This window comes from Pholcus phalangioides, unplaced genomic scaffold (assembly GCF_987345545.1).
Source record: "Pholcus phalangioides strain wild (caught in Gottingen) unplaced genomic scaffold, Ppha-v1.0 ptg000032l_1, whole genome shotgun sequence".
NCBI classification, from domain to species: domain Eukaryota; kingdom Metazoa; phylum Arthropoda; class Arachnida; order Araneae; family Pholcidae; genus Pholcus; species Pholcus phalangioides.
Genome location: NW_028301622.1, coordinates 1,614,470 through 1,642,338, shown reverse-complemented (window position 1 = coordinate 1,642,338; position 27,869 = coordinate 1,614,470). Strand labels below are relative to the sequence as shown.

Genomic DNA, 27,869 nt, shown 5'->3' with positions numbered 1-27,869 from the left:
GCATAAAATAAAGCATTTTATTGTGTTTCACAAATTTTCCACATGACCTTGTGGAGGACTAATCAGGCTGGGATCTCAGCCGAATGAAACGAACATTAATGCTCTGGTGCACGGCAAAGTCCTTTTTCCTTTTTCCTTGCCTAGCTCCGGGGATTTTCGTGCTACAGGTGCCATTCCAACGCTATTTAGTGTTTTTCAGTATGGAGATCGCATTCCAATACAAAAAACTTGGTGTTGCCATTTGATATTTTCGAAATTTTCTCACTGTTACCTTAACTGTTAGAGTGACACTGTTGTTTTCCATATCATTCTTGAGCACATACCTCAAAATAGCTTATGCCAAAATTTCATTCAGTTTCTGTGAATGGTATGATAGTTAGAGGGCCCATATGTCGGGATAGTTTTTTTATAATCACCCCGTATATATATATATATATATATAAGGTTCCCAACCGTCCTCCTTCTTCTGATGTCATTTCAAGCGTCCTCCTTACATTTCAGAAAATTCGCCCCTTTGTCCTCCTTTTCAGGTTTCTAAAATTATTTGTCTTTTTTCTGGGGGAAATTTTTTTTTTCTCCACATTGAAACATTGATATGAGTGTTTTTGTGGTTTTCTTCCCCACACGCATTTACCCCAATAACCGTTGAAATTCCCAGAATTTTTTTCTGTGCTTTTTTTTTGGCAGTTCCTGTTTTAGAGGTGGGAAAAATTATTGTTGTAGCCAGTTTTATTGCATGGATGAGAATAGTGTCGCCATCGATTGCGAAAATTAGAATAAATGACGTCATTACTCATACGCTCATTGCATGAGCGGACGTCCTCCTTTATCAGTCTTCGGATATGGTAACCCTAGTCAACAATCATAAGCAAAAACAATTGCAATGGAAGTTATCCTGTTATCTATCAATCAAAAACAAAACAATTTGTTGTAATTCTTTATGAAAAACTGGGTGTTTTCCGGTCGTGATGAATCAGAGGACATCTATCTGAAAAGCTTGATTTTGGCAACTGTTTTTAGAATGTTTCACCCATAACTAGGGTGACCATACGTCCCGAAATTGCCCGGGACAGTCCCGGTATTTTCTGGGGTTTTTTTTGGCTGTCCCGACTTTTTGGCAACAGTGTCCCAGTTTTTCTCGTATTTTGCACGAAGGCTACTTGAACTTTTATTCTTTATTGAAGTCAAAGATTGAGATTATTTTTTAACTTATAAATTATATTATGATAATCACAACTATAAATGAGAATATTAATCTCCCACATTTGTCTCAGTGAACGTTTTTTTTCGTGGAATTCATTTTAATCCACTGCAATTAGCAGTAATGCTGCATTTTCCGCCATTGTGATTTTTCCGTTAGTTCAACAATATTTGGCGACTTTGTTCGGTTTTGGTGTCATTTTTGGCGATGATTGGCGATGTCCCGTATTTTCTCGCATTTCTCTCGAGGAAATATTGTCACCCTACCCATAACTAGTAACTCTTTTCTGCTTCTGGAATGAAATATGGTCATCAAAATTTATCTAATATCACATTCAATTATGGCCACGGTTATTTTATTCCTTCAAAGAAGTGAACTTCGGGTAAAAAACTATCTATCTAAGTGATGTGTCCAAGAAAATGTAAACAAAGATGGCCAAATCGGAGGCAGATACAAGCTTGCCGATTAACATCGACATCAAGTCGTCTGAAAATGACGAGACCGAAATACCCGGCGACTTCGAGCCCGGGTGCTCAAGAGACGCGGTGCTCCTGCCCTCGTTCCCGGATGACGATGACGCATCAGACTCCACGGACCTGGAGAGTTTACATCGCAAAGGAAGTTGCATCAAAGAGATCGAGAAGGTCGTCTCGAAGCTGGAGCTTCAAGATCAGCTCATCGCCGAGGAGAAGATGGTCGCCGCTGACGATGACGGTGACCAGTCGGCTGATGATGACGAGGACAAAGTACGTTGTTGAACACAGTCCAGTTATAAGTGTGATTATCATACTATAAATTAGTTGATGTCGTTATAATACATTATCAACTCACAAAGAGTGCTCTTGATGACCCACAAGTGCTCTTGAAGTTATTTCCCAATATACGGTTTACTGCTGCTCGTCGACTATTTTTTTTTTATTGCCAGACCTGATTTGGCGCTATTTGGTAGGGTTACCTTCGGGTTAACATAGAGATTAGCGTGAAAGTCGGGGGGGGGGGGAGCACGATGATGATAGTGCCAATTCATATAAACGCACATACATTAGTAGGCTCCACCTTTGACGATGGGAGGGGGGATGTCCCCCCCCATGCCCCTATATCTCCGCCCATGAATGATGACAGCACCAATATTGTTTAAAACATGCATGCTCAACTTACACAATTTGAACCACATGTGCTCTGCGACCTTGCCCCTAATTTTGTGAAACAACTAATCGGCACATATATGGATCACTCAAGAGACCTGGGATACATGTACGAATTACTCAAGATATTTGTGCCACATTTCCAGGTCACTCACGTGTTCTGTGTCACAGTTACAGATAACTCGCTGGGCATCACTCAGGCGGCCAGCGGTACATTCACTTATCTCTTGAGTGACCATAATCACATTTATAGATCACATCAGCAATTAGCGCCACTTATTGAGGGATCTGTTAAGTGACCTGCAGTGCCATTTCAGATTATTCAAGTGGTCCGCGTTATATTTTCAAACCAATGAAGAGTGGGCGATACTCTCTTAAAGGTTGAACACCCTTAGTTTTAAAAATATGTCAGAGAGAATGGTGTTGGCAACATATCACTGTTTTGGCGTGGTCTAAAACTTGGTGACAAAAAAATATGTTGTATATTGAGAATTGACCGCTTTTGATACCGTGCTGAATTTGACAAAACGTGTGATTTCATTCCACTCAATAACTGTTTCTGGAACATATGGTCATAGTTTCTTCTCGCAGCCACCTACATCTTACCCAGGACACCCCACCATCATCCAGGATTGTGGAATTTGTTTTCCTGTGTGGACCTATAGCAGCGGTTTTCGACCGGTGCTCCTTGTGCACTCTCCAGGGGCTTCGCGGCCGCTCGAGGAAATTTAAAAAAAAACAGTAAAATTTGAAAAATAGTTATAAATATTTTTAAATAGTAAAAATAAATCAGTAAGTTAAATGAATAATTAAAAAATGGGCCTACAGGGCTCCGCAATAGAATTTTTTTTACTAAAAATGGCTCCACAAGTCAAAAAAATGTTGAGAACTGCTGACCTATAGTGAACAAAAATCAAAAATTTTATACAAAGGGTAGGTCTCCGTCCACTGGGCGTGAGTGAGCTTCTCTCTTCCATGGGATTCAATGCGGGAAGGGCTATCATAACAGCGGAATGTCCAGGGCAAAGGAGGAATGTTGCAGAGGCCCTAACTATTAAAGCGTGTCAATCGACCAACGTACTTACTTGAAAATCATTATACAGTGTGCTGTTTATTGGAGAGCAGGGTTGGTAAAAAAACCGGTTTTTTTGAAAAAAACCAAAAAACCGGGTTTTTTTGGTTTAAACCAGGTTTTTTTGGTTTAAACCGGTTTTTTTGTTTTAAATAGTATTGACATTAAAAACAATGAAATTTCTGAAAAATCATTCAAACTTGTAATAATTAACTAAAATAAAATGTTTATTAATGCAATTAACACTATTCCCATGCTAATTAATCAATAAATATTTATTACATTTTAACAAAAACCATTTTGCCATTTAATTATTTTTTGCTTAACTCAATGGATTACTGTGTGTTTGAAAATTCTTTTAATGTTATTAATCATATAATATATAAAGGTTTTTCTCCAGTTACTTTCAGTATACTTAATTACGAAGCTATTTTGCAAAAAGTAATATAAATTAGGTGAATATAATGCATTTAATGAAGCATAAATAATGCAGATTAATTAACGATGATTTACGATATACAGGGTGATTATAACTAAGGTTCTGATTTCAAAATACTGTAAAAAAAGAGCGATTGTCAGAATGACTTGAAAATTGACATGAATATTCCTGAAAAAATTCAATTTTATTTGATAAAGGGGAAAAAATACTTAAAAATGTAAAATTAATGACATCATCCAACACGTGGGAAATTTGCTTGCAGAATGGAAACGATAGCCAGTCATGGGAAAATTATAACTTAATTATAGCATTGCACAAGTCCATAATTCACGGAAACATCACAAAAAAAAATGAAGTAATTGAACAAATAACTACAACTTACTCAAAAAATGTTAAATATGTTGTCTACCGCGTGTTCTGGCTATGAGGCTGAAAACACAAATATTCTTGTTCAACAGCAGAATCGGAGTATGCCATGGTCATAATGTGGATGTGCTTGCAATTCAGCTTTATTAAACCAAATGCGTCCCCTTTCCCCCGTTCATATTCCTGAGGAACTTCTAACATATAGGGAATGTGCTGGAGATTACAATTCACCAAAGTTTGCAATCTGACCACTGTTTATAACATTTTGAGGTACCCCCACAGCCAGAAGTTGCAAGGGTTAAGGTGCATCCTGTCAAAATGGGTCTTCAGCAGCTGCTTTGCTGGTATTGCAATGTGCATCTTGATAGAAGTTCTATCCACACACTGATGCTGTGGAAGTACCGAAATGATGTGGTTGCACAAAATAGATTATACTGCTGGCCAAGTACAGCATCATCTACTTGCACATTTTGCACTTTTTTCTTTTGCGAAAGAAACGTCCATTGCTTCAGGAGTATCCATGCAAATTTTCAGGTCATTCCGATCAGTACTTATTGTATAGTTTTGGAATCAAAACTTAAATTATAATCACCCTGTATATAGCTGATTATTTTTTATAAATCTGTTACTACTATACAGTAGAACCTTGATTAACTGGGCTTAACAGTGTGTGTGTGAAATTATAAAAAAAACAACTATTGAATATATTAAGACTGGGAGATATACAGTAGGAGATGTGCTACTTCTTATGGGAATGAAAATGTATGTGAGGTAATGTAACAACTAGTACACTAGTCTTTGTCCTTTAAGGACAGCTGGTGTCTTTATTGGATTATAGGACCACTTGCCCCTAGCATGATGATATCACTACTGTAGCTGCTTCTTTGTGAAGGGAAAAAGAAACCCTGTGAGATAATACACCACTACATTTAGATGTGTGATGCAATCCTTATTCATGAATTTGCTAAAGATAGAGCATCAGAATGTAGCCAAAGGTTAGAAAATGTTGTAAGAATGAGAAATTTTGGCTTTTATATATAACTTTAAATGACTAAGATACTTCATATGAAAAAAATATATATATTCTGGCCACTTTTATGAGACTTTTTGAAAAAAACGACTTATAAAATCTTATGTCATTTAAAGATATACCGTCAGAATGTACCCCAAGGATATAAAATGAGGTAAAAATGAAACATTTTGGCTAATAACGAACAAATATGATATTTTTCAGGGAAAAAAATGATATTTAGGCCACTTTTATCTGATTTTTTGAAAAAAACCAAAGTGGTTTTTTTAAAAAAACCAGTTGGTTAAAACCAAGGTTTAAACCATGGTTTAAACCAACGTGGTTTAAACCAAACAACCCTGTTGGAGAGTCACGGATAATATTATCATTCAGGTAGTGTTATCGCTTTTCCGAAACAACAGGATGGACCAATATCATAACATGGGAAAAAATTTATTTATAGTTATCAGGACATAGGATAATATTATCGATTTTTTAAACTTAATTTTTTTGCATGTAAGTTATTGTTATCACACTGTGAGACTACCCTCTTGACCACATTCAAATTTATTTTTTCGGGAGGCTTTCTCAAGGGATCTATGAAACGTATTGTAAATTTATGAAAATATCTGAATTTGTGATATACAAAAGACAGTTCCACTCTAACGCTTTACAATACAAAGGCTAGAACAGGCAAACCACCCAACAAGGTGAGAACCAACTAGCCAATTGCCAACAAAGATGTAGTACAAAGGTTTTTAATAGCTGACTGATGCAAAGTTGCATTTTTTGGGAAAAGAAAATTCAACTGCCCCTTCGGGGAATATAACCCACGTCCTTTCACTTCCCGGGTGAATGCCTTAAGAACACTAGACTATAAATCTCTCAATCTTTCCTTGGAGCTCATGTGCACTGAAATGGACCATAGACAGACTGTCTGACCTAACTCAGGCTCACAATTGCTGACAATGCCACCAGGTGGCGACTTATCCGAGGATGATGTCACTCTTCGCTATCCATACGAAGGTTTTTAACAGCTGGCTGATGTGAAGATACATTTTTTTGGAAACAGAGCTTTGGCCTGAGTTAGGTTTGACTGTCCGTGTATGGTCCCGTTCAGTGCACATGAGCTCCAAGAAAAGGATTGAGATATTCCTTGTCTCTGTAGTCTAGTGTGTTCACCTAAAATGTGAAAGGACATGGGTTCGATTCTCTGTAAGGGCAGTTGAATTTTCTCTCTTTCCAAAAAATGTATCTTCGCATCAGCCAGCTGTTAAAATCTTTCGTATGGATAGCAGAGAGTGACATCGTCCTCGAAAAGGATGTAGTACTTTCTATATTCATATCTTTTCATCCGTATCATGTTCATTTTTTTTATGCATTTCTATAGGATGAAACAGATGTGGATGCTCCAGAGATCGAAGAATTCCAGAGCTCAAACGAATATGTTATCGATGAAGACGATTCGCAAGCAAGTGATCCTGTTTGGAAGCAGCAAAAGAAACACATATTTGTACTGAGTGAGGCGGGTAAACCTATTTATACCAGGTAAGCCTGATGTTACTGTAATCTCTCACTTATGCGTTGAAGCAAGGGAACAAGTAAAAAAGACGCATAAGTGAGAGATGCATATAAGTGGAAATCAATAAATATGCGCTAAAAAAATATTTCATGAAAAGTGCATTATATTTAATACAGGGTGATTCTAAATTCATAGGACAAAGTTTAAGAGATGATATGAGACACCTAAACAAACATTTCTGATCATAGAATGTGCGGTCAAATTGCAATAGCAGAGGCGGTAGAGTTCGTTTTTAGAGTGTGCACAATAGGCACTTTGACAAAAACAAGTATCATACAGGGTGTCCTGTCACTGCTAATGTGGCCTCTATCTCATCAACCGTTCATCGTGGAGACATAGTTTCAGTTTGAAAGACTCTCAAATGACGTTCAAAAATTACCCTGTACCAGTTTTGGGCATGAAAATGCTGTGTTACAAAATAATAATAACAAATCTAAATTTTTTTATGCATGGTCCCTCTGTTCTCTAATTTCTAATTAGAAAGTTGTTGCCCCTGTCTCTCGTAAAGCCAACAAAAAATTTTCCAAGTTTCTAAGTGCAATATTTGCTGAGATAACCAAATTTGAAAATCTGAGGAAAATAGCTGTGTTCTTTGTTAGTTTTTGTTGTTTTTTCATTCCTTTTCTTCGATTTTTGAATCCGAATATCTCAGCGAATATTACACTTGGAAACACTGAATTTTTTCTATTGGCCTCAGGAAATGCAGGGCAACAACTTTATAATTAGAACTTAGAGCGGCGGCATATAAAGATGTAGATTTTTTTTTTTTATTCTGTTAAACACTGTATTTTCACTCTCAAAACTGGTACAGGGTAATTTTTGAGCATTTTTTGAAGTGGAATCGTATCTCTATGGTGGACAGTTGATGAGATAAAGACTGCGTTAGTGCTTACAGGACACCCTGTATCCAGTGCCGTTAACGCATGAGCCCACCCAGATGCGACCCAAGGGCCTCTCAGAAATGAGATATATTTGAAATTTTTGAGGAGCATACATGTAAATTCGCCTGGTAGGGCCTCAGAAAAATCACTTGGCCCTGGGGCTGATGGTGCTCTTAAGACGGCCCTGCCTGCATCGGAAAAATACAGGGACGGATTTGCTGTGATACGTGCTGTCAACCATTCAAGGTTGCATATGCACGTCTGGATTGGAGTTTGTTTTTTATTGGTACAAAGACCATCAACGTTATGCTTCGCCAAACAATGATCAAATGATATAAAAATTACTTGTGGTAGAATTTGTGTTACTCAGGTTGCACCATGAGAAAGCCTACCACATTATAGTATCCTGCACCCTCGAGTCAACCATTCGAGGGTGCAGTCATCACATATTGTTATAAATCCGTCAAAAAAATATATTTGCTTTGGGTGAAGTGCTGTTGTGCACTCTCTCTAAAAACACTGTCGCATTTGCTATTGCGATTCAACCGTACATTCTGTGATCAAAAATGCTTGTTTAGGAGTCATATCACCTCTTAAAGTTTGTCGCATGAATTCAAAATCATCCTGTATAGATACTGGTTTCATTCTCAGAATAGTTTTTTAACCCTTAACATCATGCAGGGTGATTATTAGGGCTCAGATTTCTATGTCTGCATTTTTTGCATATTTTGCTATTTTTAGTGATAAAGCATATTTTCACAATTTTAAGCCATATTTTGCATATTTTATAATTTTCAGTAAAAAGTCAATGTTTTCCTCGCTATTCCAGTCCCGCTTCAGACTGGTTTTTGCTGTGCTTATTGGTAAAAAAAAAACCTGAAATTCTCAGGTTTTTCAACCAATCAGCAATGGCATTAAATTTTTGGAACATAAAAAATACTAGCCCTTCAAGGACACTGGTGTGTGGCTGTAAATAGATTAATCATCTGAATCGGTGTCTGTGATTGTAACATCTGCGAAAAATTGGCTAAAATTGGTAACTGAAGTGAATTTTGAGAGTTTTTACATATCAAATAAAAAGAAACATTTATTCATTTTAATTTTGTGTGATACTTTTCTAACACTAAATACAGTGTAATTGATAGGTGTTTTTTACCTATAGATGGCAGCAGAATTCTGAATTTGGAAGGAAAAACTTGCGCAAAAGGGAAATTTTGGCTCGATGAGATTAGTTATTAAAACGAAGAGTTTTTGTTCATAAAAATAAAGTAATGGTTCAAAATAGTTTAAACTGCATCAACATTTCTCATCATCATATCATTTTGTTAAAACTAATGTTATTTGAGATAGGAATGAAAAAATTTTTAGGACATATTTTTTTCGTTTTATAGTGCATATTTACAGTTTTTAAGAGCATAAGTAAATTTTTTATAGAGCATATTTTAGAAGTTTTTAGAGCATAAAAATCCTAGCCCTGGTAATTATAATCAAAGTTCCAGTACTCTGAGTAATTTTTCTTAAAATCTGCTTATCCGAACACAGCCAAATTTTCAGGATACCTTAATGACCCCATGGCAGGGAGATTTCTGGAATAAAAATATGTACCGTATATACTCGTGTATAAGCCGACTCATATATAAACCGACCCCCCCCCCCCCACTTCAGGACCCAGGACCACCAAAACTGCAATAAATTGAAAACCTGTGTATAAGCCGACCCCAAAAAATCTGTGCATTTCAGAGAAAAAAAAAATCTTATATTTTTATGCAAAATGAATAGGCTCATGGTAATCCATCAGATCATCACAGGGGGTGCGGCATCTTTGCTTTTATCCTCATCTGGGCTGTCATCGCCATTGTCACTTTCAAAGAGGATATCATCTTCAGTTCCGTCTATCGCATTGCTGATGTAACACTTTTTGAAGGATCAGATGATAATTTCAGTCAATGATGTTTTCGATTTCTTTGCCTCGGCTTTGACATCATCGGTTCTGTGGGATTTGAACATATTCCATACCAATAATGCCGGTTTCTCGCACACTGCTACAAAAATGACTATTGATTGCGGGGGGTCGATATTTTCCCATCAAAAACAGACCCGAGTATAAGCCAACCCCCCCCCCTCCCCCACTTGAGGAATGAATTTTTCCACAAAAAAACTCGGCTTATACACGAGTATATACGATAGTTCAATTTTCAGCCACCAGGTGAAAAAAATGTGCCTTTTATTTTACTGCATTTTTCTTTTTTTCCATGGACCATATAGCATATATACTAAGTTTCAATGAAATATGTCCTCCGGAATGGGCTCTGCATAAGTCAGAGTAGTGTCAGTGTACTGACGCATGCTACATTGGTCTGAGCAGTGTCAGTATACTGAAACTACTCAGACCTACGTAGCGCCTGTTCTAGTAGAAGTATTCCATTGAAACCCAGAATAGATGCTATATGCACCATGGGAAAATATAAAATGCAATAAAAAAAGTGTCACTTTTTCACTTGCTGGTTGAAAATTAAACTTTTTTTTCGAACCCATTTCGCGAATCTCTCTCCCATGATATTAAGCTATCCTAAAAATTTAGCTGAATTCAGATAAGCAGTTTCTGAGGAAAAATTCCCAGACTATGGGAACTTTAATTATAATCACTCTGTATATGCCTTAACTCATTGTGATCAAAAAAGAGTAACACTGGGGAGTGAATGGTGTAAGATTTCATCAGCAGTTAAGAGGTTCAGGCAGACGTTTCCACCCGTGGCACCCCTTACCCTCATCAACGCTTGCCTGGAGCAGTTTAACAAAAAGGATCATATATCTCTTCAAAGCGCCTTTGTCTGGCCACGGCTTCAAGACGGCACACAGTTCTGCTTTATCCATATGTCCCGTTTTGGACCCGACTGAGATTTTTCGGTTTTGCGAGATTTGATTTTTGAGAGGTAATTTAACCCAAGGACTTTAACCTACTGGCCAACTATGATTGGTGATAGCTTGCACGGTGTCACAGTTTTTGCAATGGCAAAATATCCCTAAAATTTCTCTTTTACTAATGAAAAATCCCTAAAATGTTTTAAAAGATACATTTTACATTTATTTTTGTACGAAATTTTTGGATCCACACAGAAACCTCCCGAATTCTCATTCTCCAAAGTTGGCAGCTATGGTAAATATTTTTGAGAATATTCTCTGAAAGCACTACTGTTATAAATAGGAATATTCTAGAGTTATTTATAATAGTAGGCATTCCAGACAATATTCTTGAATATTCTCCTAAAAATTACTCTTGAGAATTTTACATCTCTAATCATAACAATTATATTAAATTTCCTATCAAAAAATTACCTGAAATGTTTTAGAAAATCTGATTGGGAAACCTGGAAGAGTCTGGGAAATTTTTTTTACGAAAATGAGTATAAATGCGGATTGTTCTTTGATGATTGAGAAACATTTTTTTTCTCATTTCACAGCATTTTGATCATTTCAGACATCGAGAATATTTCTGTTAATATAATGACTGGATTTTTTGCTCATTTTAGGCATGGAAGTGAGGACAAGCTCGTCACCCTTATGGGAGTGATGCAAGCATTACTGTCTTTTGTGCAACAAAATTCAGACACAATCCGGTCCATCCACGCGGGAGATCATAACTTTGTTTTCCTTCACAGGATTCCACTTATACTCGTTGCAGTCTCGACTACAAAAGCTTCTGCATTGCAGCTGGTCGTTCACCTAAATTATGTGTATAACCAAATAGTATCCGTGCTTACTATGACTTCGTTGTGTCGAATATTCGAACAGAGAAAAAACTATGACCTCCGTCGACTTTTGGGTGGTTCGGAGAAGTTTCTTGACCATCTAGTAGATTCTATGGACACTGATCCGTGTTTTCTTCTCAGTGCAGTGAGGTGTTTATCATTGGACAGCTCTACGAGAGATAGCATTGGACAGGCCATTGTCCAACAGTGCTCAAGATCAAAAGTCAAAGTTAGTAGTTAGTGGTTTTTTGGAGAAATGATGAAATGTCTATCGATTATGTCTAGAGAATTTTCTTTTTAATGCTGCGTGATAATTGGAAAATTATATATATATATGTTAAATCCACAATATCTATCAAACTAACCAAAATGGCTGATGATTATGTGCATAATTACTGGATTTATAACATTTGCTGTTACACATATAATACATAGTGAACTGCAACTAATAAGTGGCTCATAGATGAGCCCATATAGAACATGAAAGACCATAGCAACCCTATCTCTAACCATTTTGAATTTATGGTGGATAATGGATTACGAAAGAGGGAAATGTGTCAATTCTGAAAAAAAATCAAATTTATGAAGTTTTGAAAAACCTACATGCAAGCTAAGCATATATTTGGAAAGAACAGAAAAAATCCTACAAGATAACATCATTTTCATGAGAACATCTGGAACTAATGGTGAGCTACTAGTGCTGAAAGATTGGCGAAGTGCAAAATCACGTTATCAACAAAATCTGTAACTGCCAATTTTGCACTTACCTTTCTAGTTAACCAGTTAAATTTATCAAAAGACTTATCCATTCCACTCACTAGCTTCAACAAACCTACAATAAACCATATCGGTATTCTGGTTCAGGAGAAATTTAGCCTTTTGTTAGCAATGCATCACTGAAATCATTCCACCACTAGGATTCAAAAGAACCTACAATAAGCTACATTTGTGTTCTAGTTAAGGAGTAATTTAGCCTTTTATTTGCAATACAAGTAGAACCTCGATTAGCAGAACACATTGGGACCAAAGGGTGTTCGGAAAATCTATTTTGAAATTAATTCGATAACGCAAAGGAAGAAATTCAGCAACAAATGATAACCCCCCCCCCCTCCGGCAAAACGGTGATAACTGTTTTGTTGTCAAGAAGACACATTCCTCCCTCTCTTTAAGGCACACCCATAGGATTAAGATGAATTCGTCAGACTGTAGAAAAAAAGATGGCAGCTAAATCTGCTTCTATTCACACGTTTTTTTTGCTTGTCAATCATTTATATCTACATAAACTGTACCCGGATCCACCCTTACTTACATTTATAGCTCACAGGTATGGTATGTGCAATTGTTTGGAAGTGGACTATTGTGTACAACAGAACGAAGCTGTCGAGTTTAGAGATAAGGGAATTCAAGTTCCAAGAAAATACCAACTGTTGAGCAAACTATAGAAAATTGAAAATGAGTTAGGGGTTGAAAAGGTGTTAGGTTGACCGAGTTGTTTAGAAAATTTATGTTCGGATAAATGAGGTTCTACTGTACATCACTAAAATCAGGAACATTCAGAATTGACTGTTAGAGATTTTGACAACAATTTGATTTTGCACTTCACCTATCTCTCACAGCATGCAGCTTGCCAATAAATCCAGTTATCCTAATAGAGGTGGTGTCACCTTATATGATTTTTTTCTTTGAAATCAAATTGCTGCCAAAATCTGCAACTTTCAATTTTGAATGTTTATTTAATGTCCATTTCAATGAATGCCAATTTCAGTGATGTATTGCGAACAAAAGGCTAAATTATTTCTGAGCTAGAACACTGATATGGTTTATTGTAGGATCTTTTTTGAGAGCTAGTGAGGGAACAAGTTTTTTTGTAAATCTGACCGATTGTAACTAGAAGGGTGTTTGTGATATTGGCAGTTACAGATTTTTGTGATAATTAAATTTTGCATTTTGCAAATCTTTCAGCACTTGTAGCTTGCCATTATAGATCCAGATATTCTGATGAAAATGATGTCACCTTATAGGATTTTTCCTGTTCTTTCCAAACATGTGCTTAAGTTTTTTAGAAACTTGCCAAATTTTTATTTCTTTCAGACTTACTACATTTTCCTATCATAACCTGTTATCCACCATAACGGGAAAACGGTTAGAGATAGGATAGGGTTGCTGTGGTGTTTTATGTCCCACATGGGCTTTTCTATCACACCCCCCCCCCCTTCATTTGCCAGATTAGTCACAATTTTCACCCTGTAGGATTATATATATATATATATATATATTGTATAACCTGATGCTGAAAATTTAAGCAAAAAAACTCTCATAAAAACAAATGTTTTTCTTTTCGTTAATATTTACGCAGGTCATTTGATGAAGGAGAAGACACTCGCTGGTGGAATTAAAATAACATGGGCAATTAAATCTAACCTAGAAAAGAAAAATTGGCACCTATGTGAAACATATTGTGCTGCTGCTGTTCATGTGCTCACTTTTGATAACGCTCTCATCACCATTTTAACAAGTGATTCGCAGAACTTAACAAAAATAAGTTGGTTCTATCAAAACTTTGCAAACGGGGTTAAATCCAACCAATGGTTACAAGCATATCTGTAATCTGTTCTGCTGGATCATTGGTTCTCAAACTTTTCTCACCTATGGCTCCCTTATCTTCATCAACATTCATTCATGTCTCCTCAGAATGATCTAGCAAAGGACCTCTCCAAAGATTCAAACAGTCACATATGAGTATGTATCGCTTGGCTGTGATAACCACCACGAAGGCTGGTATTGTCCTTAGAAGCTGGAATGCACGTTTCAGGAACCACTGTACTAGGCATAACATTGATGTCATGAGTTCATAAACTACCATGTTTGTAGAAGTTATGGATGATAATTTTGGCTTCATTAACCTTTATCAGGCGCATCTAATATGTGAGATGAAGCACCTCCGCCCCCCCCCTTTTTTTGCCAAAGGGCAGGTTTACCAATAAAATTTAAAGTTTTGTTTTCAAATTTTGTTACTGGAAATTGCAAGGAAATATAAAAAGGTTACTTAGAAACACGAATATAGCCTTGTTTGAATAAAGAGCTCAGTTTTTGATAAGCTTTCTCCTAAGCCTAAGCAAAAATTAAATTTTTAGTCTCCTAGATGAGTTTTGCCTAAACATGTTAAGATTTGTATTGTGCCCAATGGAAGGCTATAAAGGTCTGTTCACACACATTAGTCTCTGATGCATATAAAACATAATGATAGGCTAGTAGAGGGAAGGAGAATATACATGTATTAACTGAGATGAGATGAATGTCTATGTTAAAAGTGTAAGCAGACTTTAATGCGGGGGGGGGGGGGGGTCTTAGCCAGTTTGGTGCTGTAATTTAACTGTGACTTGACAAATCGCCAGGTCACGAGATAGCGACTAAAAAATTATTGGCATCTAAAACTTTTCTACGTGTGATCACTAGCTCAGACAAAAGAAATATACTTGGCTCCTAAAATATTTGGTTGGTGCCTAGATGTTTCTCAGTTTGTCAAGCCCTGACTTTAATTGAATTGCATTGGATCACATGACCTGCAACATCTGTTTCAAAGATTCAGTGCTCAGAAGCCACATAAGGATTATTTGAAGGATTTTTTTTTACACGTGTGCTTGTGCATTTTTTTGTGCTGTGATTCCAAATGTTTTGCATCTTTCTGATAATTATTTTTATTTCTCAGAATGTTGTATTTGCAATTCTGCTTGCCGATAATCAATTAGTTACGATAGTTAGAATGAAAAAATATTCTCTGCATCCCGGTGACTTGCATCTGATAATGAACCTGGTGAGCTCCTCTGAGTCTTTCAAATCTGCAGAAACATGGATCCCGATATGTTTGCCTAAGTTTGATGCCAGGTGAGTGATTTTTCAGTTGTGTGATTCACATAAAGTATAACTTTTACAACTCCAATTTTCATTCCCTCAAAGTACAGTCAAACTGTTATAATGACATTGGAAGTTTTATGAAATGTTGTCATTATTACTGAGATATCATTACAACCACACAGGGTTGACATTTCTAAGACCTTTTTTTACGAAAAATGTAATCAGATGCAGTGTATGAAGGTGTTTCTTATAAATATCTCTCATTGCCAATTCTCGCTAGGAATGTTGCAAATTGTCTGCAAAATCTCCAAATATTGCTCACAAATGACAATGAAAAATGCTGTCACAGGGCCTGACTGACTTGATGGGACCCTAGGCAAAAGAGGTATTGGAAGGGGGGGGGGGGCACCACTCAACTGTGGTCGAAGAGGTTTGTCGGCGCATACAGTACTTGTTATTTGTAAACACGTAAAAAAGGAAAATATATGCACTATTTCAAATGAGCAATGCTCCATGAAATATCTTACAATAAATGCTTTTTTCACATTTTCATATGAATCATTTGATAATGTCATCAAAATCTAATTTTTTAGTTATCTGAGCTTCAATACACAATAAAGCTGAAGATATAGCATAATTTCAACCCCCCCCCCCCCAATGTATCATTCAAAAAATCCCAGTTCATACATATATAAATCAGAAGAAAACATCCTCTGGGTTTTCTTTCCCTCATTTAGGAATCTTACAATGCACTCATTTTACTATAACCGATAAGTACAACTTGCTACAATGCAGTTGCATCAATCAACACTATCTCTGGCAAACGACATCACACCGCACCAGATGTGCCTGTTTGAACCAATGAAGATTGCTGTTGGTTGTCAGGCAATCATTATCTCATACTCAACCAATGAGAAGGGTTTTTCATCAAACTAGATTAGCTCTCTCATGCGTTCCAGACAGAGAGAGAAAATGGTCATTTGTCGAAGTAGTCTGTTTTTTGAGAGAGCTCTTTTGCCCCAAGAAGTAGGTAAAGTTGGGATTGTAAGGGCACTGAATTTAAAAAAGAAATGGGGTCGTACATATTGCCCATTTATGGTGAGTAATCAATCTTTCTATTATTGTCTGTTATGTGAGGGAGTGAGAGCCTGCCAGAAAAACGTTTGAGTTTGATATCATGTCTTTAAAAGATGGGTGGATCAGATAGATGTCTGATAAAATTTATGAAATATGACGAAGGTGTACAAATAATTAAATAAATTAAGGGTTTAAATGCAGCACCTTTAATTTATTTTATGATGCAATATCTTTTCTTTTAACTTATATGTCACGAACCGGCCTTGTAACAAACCTATAGTGAACCCGACTTGAAGTTTGTTATCTGATGTGTAGTGCCGCCATCTGCCATCAATTTTTCCAACTATGAGTGAAGTGCAATGATTGAATAACTTTATCGTTGTGTTTGACTTCCTCATCTACTTAGACTTCACTCATAGTTAGAAAAAACTGGTGGCAGATGGCAGCACTACACATAACAAGCATTACACAGAAACAAACTTCACGTCAGGTTTCACTACACGTACATTCCAACATGTACAACATGTACCAATTCATTAGAGGTTCTGCAGAGGAATATGGACAGGGTACATGTATGGTTTAGTAGTAGTAGTAACTTTGAAAAATGTTTTTCCTTGAGCTTGCATCCCCTTGCATTTCGGAAAATTTGCCCTCTTGTCCCCTTTTTCATGTTCCCAGAATTTTTTTCCCACTTTGAAACATGTATCTCTTCATTGGCATGAGTGTGTTATGTGGTTTTTCCCTCATTGACCAATAGCCATCGAAATTCCCAGAATTTTTTTGGTTTTTGCTTTTTTTAACAGTTGTGTTTTTGCGGATTTAGCGGTTTGTTTGGAAAGATTACTGTTGTGGCCAGTTTTATTAGTTAGAATAGTGGCGCCATCTGTTGTGAAAATTGGGATAGTGATGTCACTAAGGGTGCACATGCAGGCACCCTCCTTTCTCAGTTTTCGAATCTAGTAACCCTAATTATATGTGTAATTTGGGCTAGTTTACTAGCTACTCGCTGCTACTCTATGTAAATAATGTTGTCTAGTGAATTCACCACTTGCTCTGGTAGTACAAGTAAAGTTGAAGGTGAGCAACATTTCTTGCTACTTGCTGCCGTTTTTGCAATATTGATGTGCTTACTTTTTCTTCTACTTCCTTTAGCTCACAACAAAACAGAAAGGCAAAAAAAAACAGGGAAAAAAATTAGATGCTCGCCAGGGTTGTTCGGTTTAAACCTTGGTTTTAACCAACTGGTTTTTTTAAAAAAAACCACTTTGGTTTTTTTCAAAAAATCAGATAAAAGTGGCCTAAATATCATTTTTTCCCCTGAAAAATATCATATTCGTTCATTATTAGCCAAATGTTTCATTTTTACCTCATTTTATATCCTTGGGGTACATTCTGACGATATATCTTTAAATGACATAAGATTTTATAAGTGGTTTGTTTCAAAAAGTCTCATAAAAGTGGCCAGAATATATATATATTTTTCATATGAAGTATCTTAGTCATTTAAAGTTATATATAAAAGCCAAAACTTCTTATTCTTACAACATTTTCTAACCTTTGGCTACATTCTGATGCTCTATCTTTAGCAAATTCATGAATAAGGATTGCATCACACATCTAAATGTAGTGGTGTATTACATATCTCACAGGGTTTCTTTTTCCCTTCACAAAGAAGCAGCTACAGTAGTGACACCATCATGCTAGGGGCAGGTGGTCCTATAATCCAATAAAGACACCAGCTGTCCTTAAAGGACAAAGACTAGTGTACTAGTTGTTACATTACCTCACATACATTTTCATTCCCATAAGAAGTAGCACATCTACTGTATATCTCCCAGTCTTAATATTCAATAGTTGTTTTTTTATACTTTCACACACACACTGTTAAGCCCAGTTAATCAAGGTTCTACTGTATAGTAGTAACAGATTTATGAAAAATAATCAGCTATATACAGGGTGATTATAATTTAAGTTTTGATTCCAAAACTATACAATAAGTACTGACCGGAATGACCTGAAAATTTGCATGAATACTCCTGAAGCAATGGACGTTTCTTTGGCAAAAGAAAAAGTGCAAAATGTGCAAGTAGATGACGCTGTACTTGGCCAGCAGTATAATCTATTTTGTGCAACCACATCATTTCGGCACTTCCGCAGCATCAGTGTGTGGATAGAACTTCTATCAAGATGCACATTGCAATACCAGCAAAGCAGCTGCTGAAGACCCATTTTGACAGGATGCACCTTAACCCTGGCAACTACTGGCTGTGGGGGTACCTCAAATTGTTATAAACAGTGAGATTGCAAACTTTGATGAATTGTAATCTCCAGCACATTCCCTATATGTCAGAAGTTCCTCATTCCTCAGGAATATGAACGGGGGAAAGGGGGCGCATTTGGTTTAATAAAGCTGAATTGCAAGCACATCCACATTATGACCATGGCATATTCCGATTCTGCTGTTGAACAAGAATTTTTGTGCTTTCAACCTCATAACCAGAACACGCGGTGGACAACATATTTAACATTTTTTGAGTAAGTTGTAGTTATTTGTTCATTTTTTTTGTGATGTTTCCGTGAATTATGGACTCGTGCAATGCTATAATTAAGTTATAATTTTGCCTTGACTGGCTATCGTTTCCATTCTGCGAGCAAATTTCCCACATGTTCGATGATGTCATTAATTTTACATTTTTAAGTATTTTTTCTCCTTTATCAAATAAAATTGAATTTTTTCAGGAATATTCATGTCAATTTTCAAGTCATTCTGACAATCGCTCTTTTTTTGTGTTTTGAAATCAGAACCTTAGTTATAATCACCCTGTATATCGTAAATCATCGTTAATTAATCTGCATTATTTATGCTTCATTAAATGCATTATATTCACCTAATTTTTATTACTTTTTGCAAAATAGCTTCCTAATTAAGTATACTGAAAGTAACTGGAGAAAAACCTTTATATATTATATGATTAATAATAACATTAAAAGAATTTTCAAACACACAGTAATCCATTGAGTTAAGCAAAAAATAATGAAATTGCAAAAGTTGGTTTTTGTTAAAATGTAAGGCACATTTGTTGATTAATTAGCATGGGAATAGCGTTAATTACATTAATAAACATTTTATTTTAGTTAATTATTAGAAGTTTGAACGATTTTTCAGAAATTTTATTGTTTTTAATGTTAATACTATTTAAAACAAAAAAACCGGTTTAAACCAAAAAAACCTGGTTTAAACCAAAAAAACCCCGTTTTTTGGTTTTTTTCAAAAAACCGGTTTTTTTACCAACCCTGATGCTCGCTCATTTAATGAGCAATTTTACTAGTCGTGTGTAATTGAAACTCACTGAGCTAGATGATACCAGTTCACTTGCAAACTACTTTACTCACTAGAGGAAAAGTTGTTAAACTCCCCAATGTAATTGAACTTTGAGCGATGCTATCTCCTTGAAATAAAATTAGATTTCAGAACTTATTATTGCAAATTATTTAGAGTCATGCCAATTCGATTACTTTTTTGTACCACAGTCATCTCATGCATGCAATCTGTGGTTCGGCACTGATTTTGAACAGCAGTTCTCCCATGCTATTTACCAGGATGTGAATCCTCCTTCAAACTGAAGATGATTTCAATGTATACAATAAGACCAGGGTATAATATCAATGGTTTTTAATGCCCCCCCCCCACTTATAACCCTAAAGCAGTATATGCTTAAATCTGTAATGTATAGCATAGAACAATCAGTGCTACCGCAGAACAATCTGCAAGAATTTTAAGATAAATGCAGAAAACACTTGTATGGGGAATTTTTATGGCAGAACATTTCTAGTCAGCCGGGGGTTCATTGCAGAACAACGCAAAAGATTCTGCTTTGGGGCTTATAACATGAGTTCTTGAAATTCTGAACTGACGAAATAGGAATTCTTTGCTAAACTTTTAATGCCATGTTCAAATTACAAAACTGCTTACAAAGTCACCATATGAGTCTTAGCAAAATTACATGTGTTAATGTTTTGTTCTTTCAGAAGCATGACTCGTATAGAGGGGAAGACATTCTAACTTTTAATATGTTTTCTTCCATTTTCATTCCTTTTTCCTTGGAAATGATCCATACCCCCAATTTGTCAGTTGGTATAGCCCAGCATTTGCAAGGGCAAGCACAGGGCCATCTAAAGAGCAAAGTGAGTTTTCTGAGGCCACTATCTGGCTAGAAATGCTTGTCCGCCTATTTACATGCTCATTTCGAAAAATTTTAACAAAATCTCATTTTTATGAGGCCCCTCCTGCAGAGGGGGAGGAACCTCATAAAATATGCTGTGCCTGGGTAGGCCATGCCTTAAGACGATACTGAGTAAACAGTTCCTAATTGGCTTTTAGACTAGAAATCCAGTTTGAACTGAATAAGGAAGACAAGTTGTGATCTCAGATATATGTGTTACCAGAGCATGCATTTACTTGTGAAATCATACTTGTCATTAAGTCACCCCACTGATAAAGCCACTTGTGTTCTGTCCCTAGAGGTGATGCTATGCTGAGGTCTTATTGTTCTCTAATAATTCTCAAGTGGAGGTGAAGATATCTCATCTTCAGCTTTAGTAACATGTTTTCCAATATCTTGCCTACTGACACCAAGGAATGCTGAATGCTTGTACCCTATTCTCTGCTCGAAACATCTGGATCACAATAGAATTGCATTCAAGAATTCATATTATTCTTATTTGAGAATTATCATTATGGACAATCTCTTGTCATTGTAGACAGTTTCCACTTAAACTGTTCATAAAATGTGTTAGTGACCCAAAGTGCCTTATAAAGATATGTGAAGTACAAGATTTAATGAACATGTTGTAGATTTCATTGTTTTTTCCAGAGGTTTTCTCCATGGTCATATCTCATATTTGGACGAAGAAAACAGTGTATGTCTTCTTCTTCTCACAGTCGATAAAGATCTATTTTTCGATCTTCAGAAATGCAGGATGAAGATTCTTGAGGTATGCATATGGTTTTGCTTTTTGATTTCCTTCATTTTGAAAATTTTGCTTCATGTTTAATATGGCAGGAAAATCTCCAGGACTGACAGTAATGCACAGAATTAAACCCAAAAAATATAGTCGATCATAGACTACTTAAATAAGGATAATTGACTTGATGATGTGTTTGCGAATTCTAGCAAAGTAGTGTCACTTAACAGCTTCAAACTTTTATAATAGCAAGAGTTTTTTGAGTCTTGAAGTTAGGGAATGAATAGCTAGCGTGTGCCTTCTTGTGAAACATTCTAGTAAATTGTAATTGTGTTAAATTGTAGTCTCTCTCTCTAAGTGGTAGGACCATTTTGATGATTTTATGTGTGGTCAAATGACATTGAAGAAGGACACAGTGTGTGGTAGGTGTTATTTCACTCAATTATCAAACTCATTTGAACTAGGTCAAATTCCGATAACTTGAGTATCTAAGTTGAAGTTTTTGGATACGAGATTAATTTTTTTTTTAAATGCATTAATCCTCCCATTGAGGAACTCAAGGTGTGACGTCTATAAATAAAGGAACTTCTTTCTCTCCCTCCTCCTTCTACGGCAGCTTCTTTGGTAAACACTAGCCAATGACAAGGAACCTGGTCATCTGTGTTTGCAAATCTTTTGTTGTATGTCTGATCGCCTCAAAATCACTTTTTTCCCTTTTGCAAACGAATTCAGTGTTCAAATGTCAATACAAATTCTGATTGTGTGTGATTTTTTTTTTAATTTTTGAAGCAGAAAGCTTCAGATTTAGAAGAAAAAATAACACCTTATCGATGAAATGGAAAGAAATCATATTCTTGAAAAAAATGTTGTTGAAAAATAAAGCGTCCTTCCAAATGCCATATCAACAATCCTAAAAAAAGAAGAATATTATTTGCGCAAAGTTCTCTTCAAACGTGAATGAAATGCAGCATTGAAAATGAAAAATAAAAGTAACTGGTTCCCCGGAGACAAGTGAATACGAAAACCTACTGGTCTGCAGACATAATGACTGATCTGCTAAACGAAATTTGTTTTAAATAATATTACTTAATTCTCCAAAATATATTAGCATTTAGGAGAGTGATATAACACCAAGGGGGTTGCAAAAAGCCATAAAAAATTGACTGTGGATCAGTTGTTCTCCCATAGCAAATTTTTCTGTGATCAATGTATCACCACTGGGAGGGAGGCGTGAAGTTTTTCACTACTGGTCCCACGGACCACCACAATTTTTTTTCTCTGTGGTCCAATTGTTTAATCAGTGATCTCAGACCAGCAGATTACCAATGATTTTGATCGCTGAAATGAGAGATAGTCAGTAATTGCTGAAATTTTTGATAGGGAATAATATATCTTTCTCTTTGTTCATAAGTTTAATTTATACAAATATTGTGAACATGTCTACCTACTCATAGTGCATTCGTCTATGTGTTTTGTTTTTCCTCATTCAATAATCAGACATTAAAAGAAATTGTCCTTGCCAATTTCTTCGTGTCCAGTAGTTTGATATTTTTTTGCTATTACAATATTCGTAAATAGTTTTGTTATTATATATTATAAAAAATCATTTTCTTTACTTTTCCAAAAATCAGAATTTCTAAGTTGAACTAACAATAACTCAAAGTTTTCTATCGGCCGTTGCACATTTTATTTATTGAGATTTTACCCTATTCTTCTTAACCTCTAAAAACAATCGCAAATTGCTTCACATTTGGTGCAAAGCAACCATTGGCATGAGCAAATTATTTCCCTTGCAGTGAGGGAGGGGGGCACCATTTTTAAATCTGAATATTTTGCAATAATATTTTTTTGACCTGCACAGAAACGTTTTCTAATTGCAAGAAGAAAATAAGCAAATAAAAAAAAAATGATGTTGTGGCTGGCGGGTGCCTTACTTTATAAAAAGAAACAATATACACTTTACTTTCTTTATATATTTGTAAAAATGATTTTGATGTGAAACATTTAACGTCCACAATCATATTTTTAAAAAAATTATTGGTAAATATTTTCATTGATCTAGGTGTTAGTTAAATTTTCAACTTTTTTTGAAATAAATTGTTTTATTTATTCAAGAATAATTAAGATTATTGGAAAATGTGTATTGTTCACATGCAAATTATGTTTCATTTTGGCTTGGAGGGGTCATTTTTAAAGCCTTATGCAGAGGTGGATTTAACTGCGGGTGTGCCCAGCGCCCAGATTTCTAAAGGGCCCCGAAAAACACAAACTTCACACTTTTTTCTAATTTAGAGGCCCAATGTTTTCTTTTGTGCCTGGGGCCCAGACGGACTTCAATCTGCCACTGGCCTTATGGATGCAATGAAGTTTGTGCTTAACTAACAGTTTTAATTTTTTTTTTAACTTTGTTTTAAAAGTGGGCTCAACTGTATTAAAATTTTGTCTGTAAATTATTCTAGTAATTGATAAAGAATTAACAATGTACTGGTCTATATCATTTTCTGAATCCTCTGACTGATTATTATTAGTAGGGCTCAGACTTTTATGACCTAAAAATCTTAAAAATATGCAAACATTTATGGCCTAAAAACATGAAAACAAGACAAATTACAAACATATGACTATAATTTTCCGTATTATTTTATATTTTCTTTTTCAGTTTATGCGTCTTATTTGATTATATTAAATACCAAACAGTAAATTCATCAATTCACCTAATTGAAAAAATTAAAATGATTTTTAATTAATTTTTTTTTAATTTTTAATTCTGACTCAAAATTCAAATGAAAACCACTCTTAGGCACTTGTCACACTATACACAATTAATATTCTTTTAGAATGCTCTAGGAAGTGCATTAAATTATGAAATGTATTATGAAATGCTCGAAAAAGACCAAAAAATAAAACTGCTGTAACATTTTTAGTTTCCCCTAAGAAATACTTGAAACTAGTGAAAGTCTTTAAAAAATATATCTGAAAAACCTTGCCATAAAGGCTGACGTCTTGTTTCTGCAGTCTCGCTAACGCTCACTTTAGCTGAATAGCAATGTTGCTTCACATTAAATCACTTTTGTGCTAGAAATTTTAACTTGTATAAAAAAATAAGATGGTGTCATCACACAGTACTGAAAATATTCTCACTGAACTCCTGGAATAATTTTTTTTTTTCTCCGAGCACTCAAATTTGGGCAAGGCCAGAAGATAGGTAAAAAGATTCTAGTAGGCTTCAATGAGAATGCCGAAAAAAAAAATTGGACAATTTATTTTTTAAAAATTTGGTTGGCGAAAAATATGTGAATATACCAGGAAAATGGGTCACATGGTCACCTGAAAACTATAGATTTTTTCAAGTCTGAAAATACGCACATATGTCCTACAGATCAAACTTTTGGTGGTAAATGACCAAAAAAATATGATCAATATTTTGAAAATTACTTAAATATGACCTGTCGTTCGAAAATGCCAAAAATGTGACTTGTCATAAAAAATATGATACTATAAAAATCTGAACCCTAGTTATTAGTTTATGGTCAATCTTATGCTACTCTTCTCCTTGACAAGTTGATATAACAAATCTTATGGAAAATATCTTATTCAATTTAATCAGAGAGAGCACAACTTACAAAATGGAGTGCACAAACAATACTGACATAATGTTTATATTTTTATTTTCCCTATAGAAACTCCAGAAATCCAACCACCTCGATGAAATATCCAAATCTGTTATGAATGGTGGTTACACCATCGAAGATGTTGGCATTCCAGAACTAAGGCATTTTCTTTACAAGTCAAGGTCTGCAGCACAATTTACCTCACCTAAGTTGGGCCCTCCATACACAAGACCTAGCGACTGGGACCATCTATACAGCCTATACCAGTATCTATATCATAGGATGAATAGGAGTTCCAGATCCTTGAAGATGTTGTATTGTGTTGGTGAACTAGAAACAATGGTTGGCTGGGTAAGTGATCTCTCAGAAAACAAATTTACATTGATAGATGTAGGCAGTGATTACAGAGATGTGAGCACTTTGTTGTTCATCTGTGTTTCTGTGTCATGTTATTTCGATTTCATATTAACTGTTTTCATGTTACACTCAAGAACAATTGAATTAGCAGTATGTGGGATTAGATCTCAATGATGATGACTTCTGCACCTCATAGCGAGGAGATGGTTCTGAATGGTGTGGCTGCTTTTTTTGCAGCAGTGTTAACTCACAGAGTAATTGGAAGATGGGCATATTAACACTGCACCACTCAAGTGCAGTTCATATAACTGGATTTGTAGTGCTTTTGTGGGATTAGTCAATATTACTGTTGTTATTGCTGGAAATTAGTGCTAAGAAGTACAAAAATTGTACCGTGTCTGGGCCAAAAACAAAGCAATCAATCGAATAATTCAAATGCTATTAAACAATCACAACACAGCAGAAAGCTTCATAAATATAAAATTTTCATTCCAATCGAAATGAATCTAATGGGTAATTGAGCCAAATTAATTTGTTTCTACTTTGGAATCATTTCCCAGATATATATCTCTTTCAGAAAGAGATCTTGTGCAATTTCATGTAAAAGAATGATTAAGCTCAGTGAAAATGCATTGGAAAAAATGTCTGAGACTTAAATGGTTTCAGTGCATACGGTAAGACTCTTAATGTTGAACTCAAGGCCAAGATCTGCCATTTAGGGACAGATGATAGCCTTTTATTTTCTCTCAGTGTTCGACCAGAGATTCCCTTAGTAATTGGAAAAACACTAGCATTTTCCTCGAAATAAAGCAAAGCGTTTTCCATACATCTGCAGCATATGGTATATTATCAGAGATAAATTTAGATTTTCACACTTATCAGACCATTTGGGGATATCTCTTGATTTTTAAGTTTGATTCTTCAGACAATTCACGAATTGGCTGAGAGTTTTAGCCTAAGTCTGATTTACAGAAATGATGCAGGCTTTGACCGGCCAATTTGCAAGTGGCTGGAGATCCCAGGCCAATGTTGGGTGGTTTGATGTAACACGGTCTGTAGGCTTTAAATTCTGTATACGAATGTGTATAGAGTTAAGTGATACACCCAGGCTCGTCATTTGGGGGGCCAGGATCTAAGGGGGCCTGGCTTTTGAAAATACACTAAAAATGGTATATATATAATTATAAATACATTGAGTACATGTTCTTTGCCCGCCCCCCTGGAAAAAGTTGAAATGACAGTCATGAGAATAGACCCCAAATTCTTTTTTTTTTCATCACCAAATGTGTGATACATGGCTACATATAATAGCTGTATTGGGTTAGCTCCATGTGATGCGAGAAATAAAAAAGAAATTTAATGGAAAAAACTATATAATACTATAAACATATAGTTTTTCTGTTAAATTTTGAAAGAAAAAATAATAATCGTATCGTAACTGTAATATGATGGGTTGCCATAACTAACATGAACAGAAAAATATGCCAAATGGCGATGACCCAGAATCATGCTGTTTTTTCATACTTTGGCCAGGAATCTCCTGCCACTTGGTGAACTGACTGGCCTAAGTCTGAAATTCAGGCATTGGCCAATTCACAAACTGGTCAATTTTGGGCTTTGGCAATAACATATACACTGGTAGATCATTAGAACCTTCGGCTATGAAATCCCATTCTTTGCAACAATGGGATCACACGAGTGAACCCAGATGACAACAATTTGATGCAATTGCTCATATTGCATTTTCGCTCTGTATCTTACAAGTTGACAGAATTCGTCGGAAAAAAATTTCCTCAAATGCTGTTAATTTTAATGGGTAATAATTTTACAGTGTCGTATCACCGATTTAAAATCAGTTCTTAACTACTTGATTTTATAAGTGAGTACTTTATTATATGGTTGCATTGTAGAATGACACTAACATGTGACTTTTTTTTTCAGCACATGCAAGGCTTTGAGCTTTATGCAGCGTTTGAACCCTTAGTCACTAAAAGCGATGCTTCAAATGCCATGAAAAAAATTGTACATTGGATCAAAAAAGAAGAAAATAATATATTTATTATGAATGCTCCCACAATTTGAAAGAAAAATCCTCATTCGAAAACTGTGATGAAAAAATTAATTCTATTCCATTTTTTTTCATAGCGTCTATTATTAAATTGTTTTAATTTCTATTTCATTGTCGAAACTGATTTTGTTTCAATTTATTTTCCATGTATGCTTATCGTGCACAATTGAGTTGTGTATGATAAACACACACATTTGAAAGAGACTTGGTGTAATCGTATATCAACTAGTGTCTTTATAATTAAAGTTCCACTTTGAAATGGCCATAAAAGAGAAACTACTGAACAAAATGTTATCAAACATGGTAATAGTTTACAGGAGGTTTTGTGAGATTCAATTTTCCTGAAAAAAAAAATGGTTAAAAAACTCACCACCCATTGAGAATAGTGCTGTATGCAATACTGTTAAACAAAATAAGACGTGAAGACATTTTTTTTAAATGTTTGTAATCGTTTCTGAAACATGTTACAAATCATGTTCAATGCGGCGTCCA

General features: G+C 35.5%; 1 protein-coding gene across 1 annotated transcript; it reads left to right on the top strand.

The window, feature by feature from the left end:
* Positions 1-1,614: 1,614 nt before the first annotated feature.
* On the top strand, positions 1,615-27,483 carry Mon1 (vacuolar fusion protein MON1 homolog). The gene is made up of 7 exons (XM_089253246.1): positions 1,615-1,947; positions 6,623-6,780; positions 11,226-11,673; positions 15,154-15,329; positions 21,251-21,371; positions 25,022-25,303; positions 27,251-27,483. Exons 1-7 carry the CDS (start codon positions 1,633-1,635, stop codon positions 27,389-27,391), a joined length of 1,641 nt encoding a protein of 546 aa, XP_089109372.1. The 5' UTR covers positions 1,615-1,632; the 3' UTR covers positions 27,392-27,483.
* Positions 27,484-27,869: the final 386 nt, after the last annotated feature.

What these genes read in the sequence shown, in the direction of transcription:
- Mon1 (XM_089253246.1), top strand. Translation starts at nt 1,633, where the DNA reads ATGGCCAAATCGGAGGCAGATACAAGCTTGCCGATTAACATCGACATC. An exon ending in GCTCAAGATCAAAAGTCAAA is followed by an intron (nt 11,674 to 15,153) that starts GTTAGTAGTTAG and finishes TTTATTTCTCAG; the next exon opens with AATGTTGTATTTGCAATTCT. An exon ending in GCAGGATGAAGATTCTTGAG is followed by an intron (nt 21,372 to 25,021) that starts GTATGCATATGG and finishes TTTTCCCTATAG; the next exon opens with AAACTCCAGAAATCCAACCA.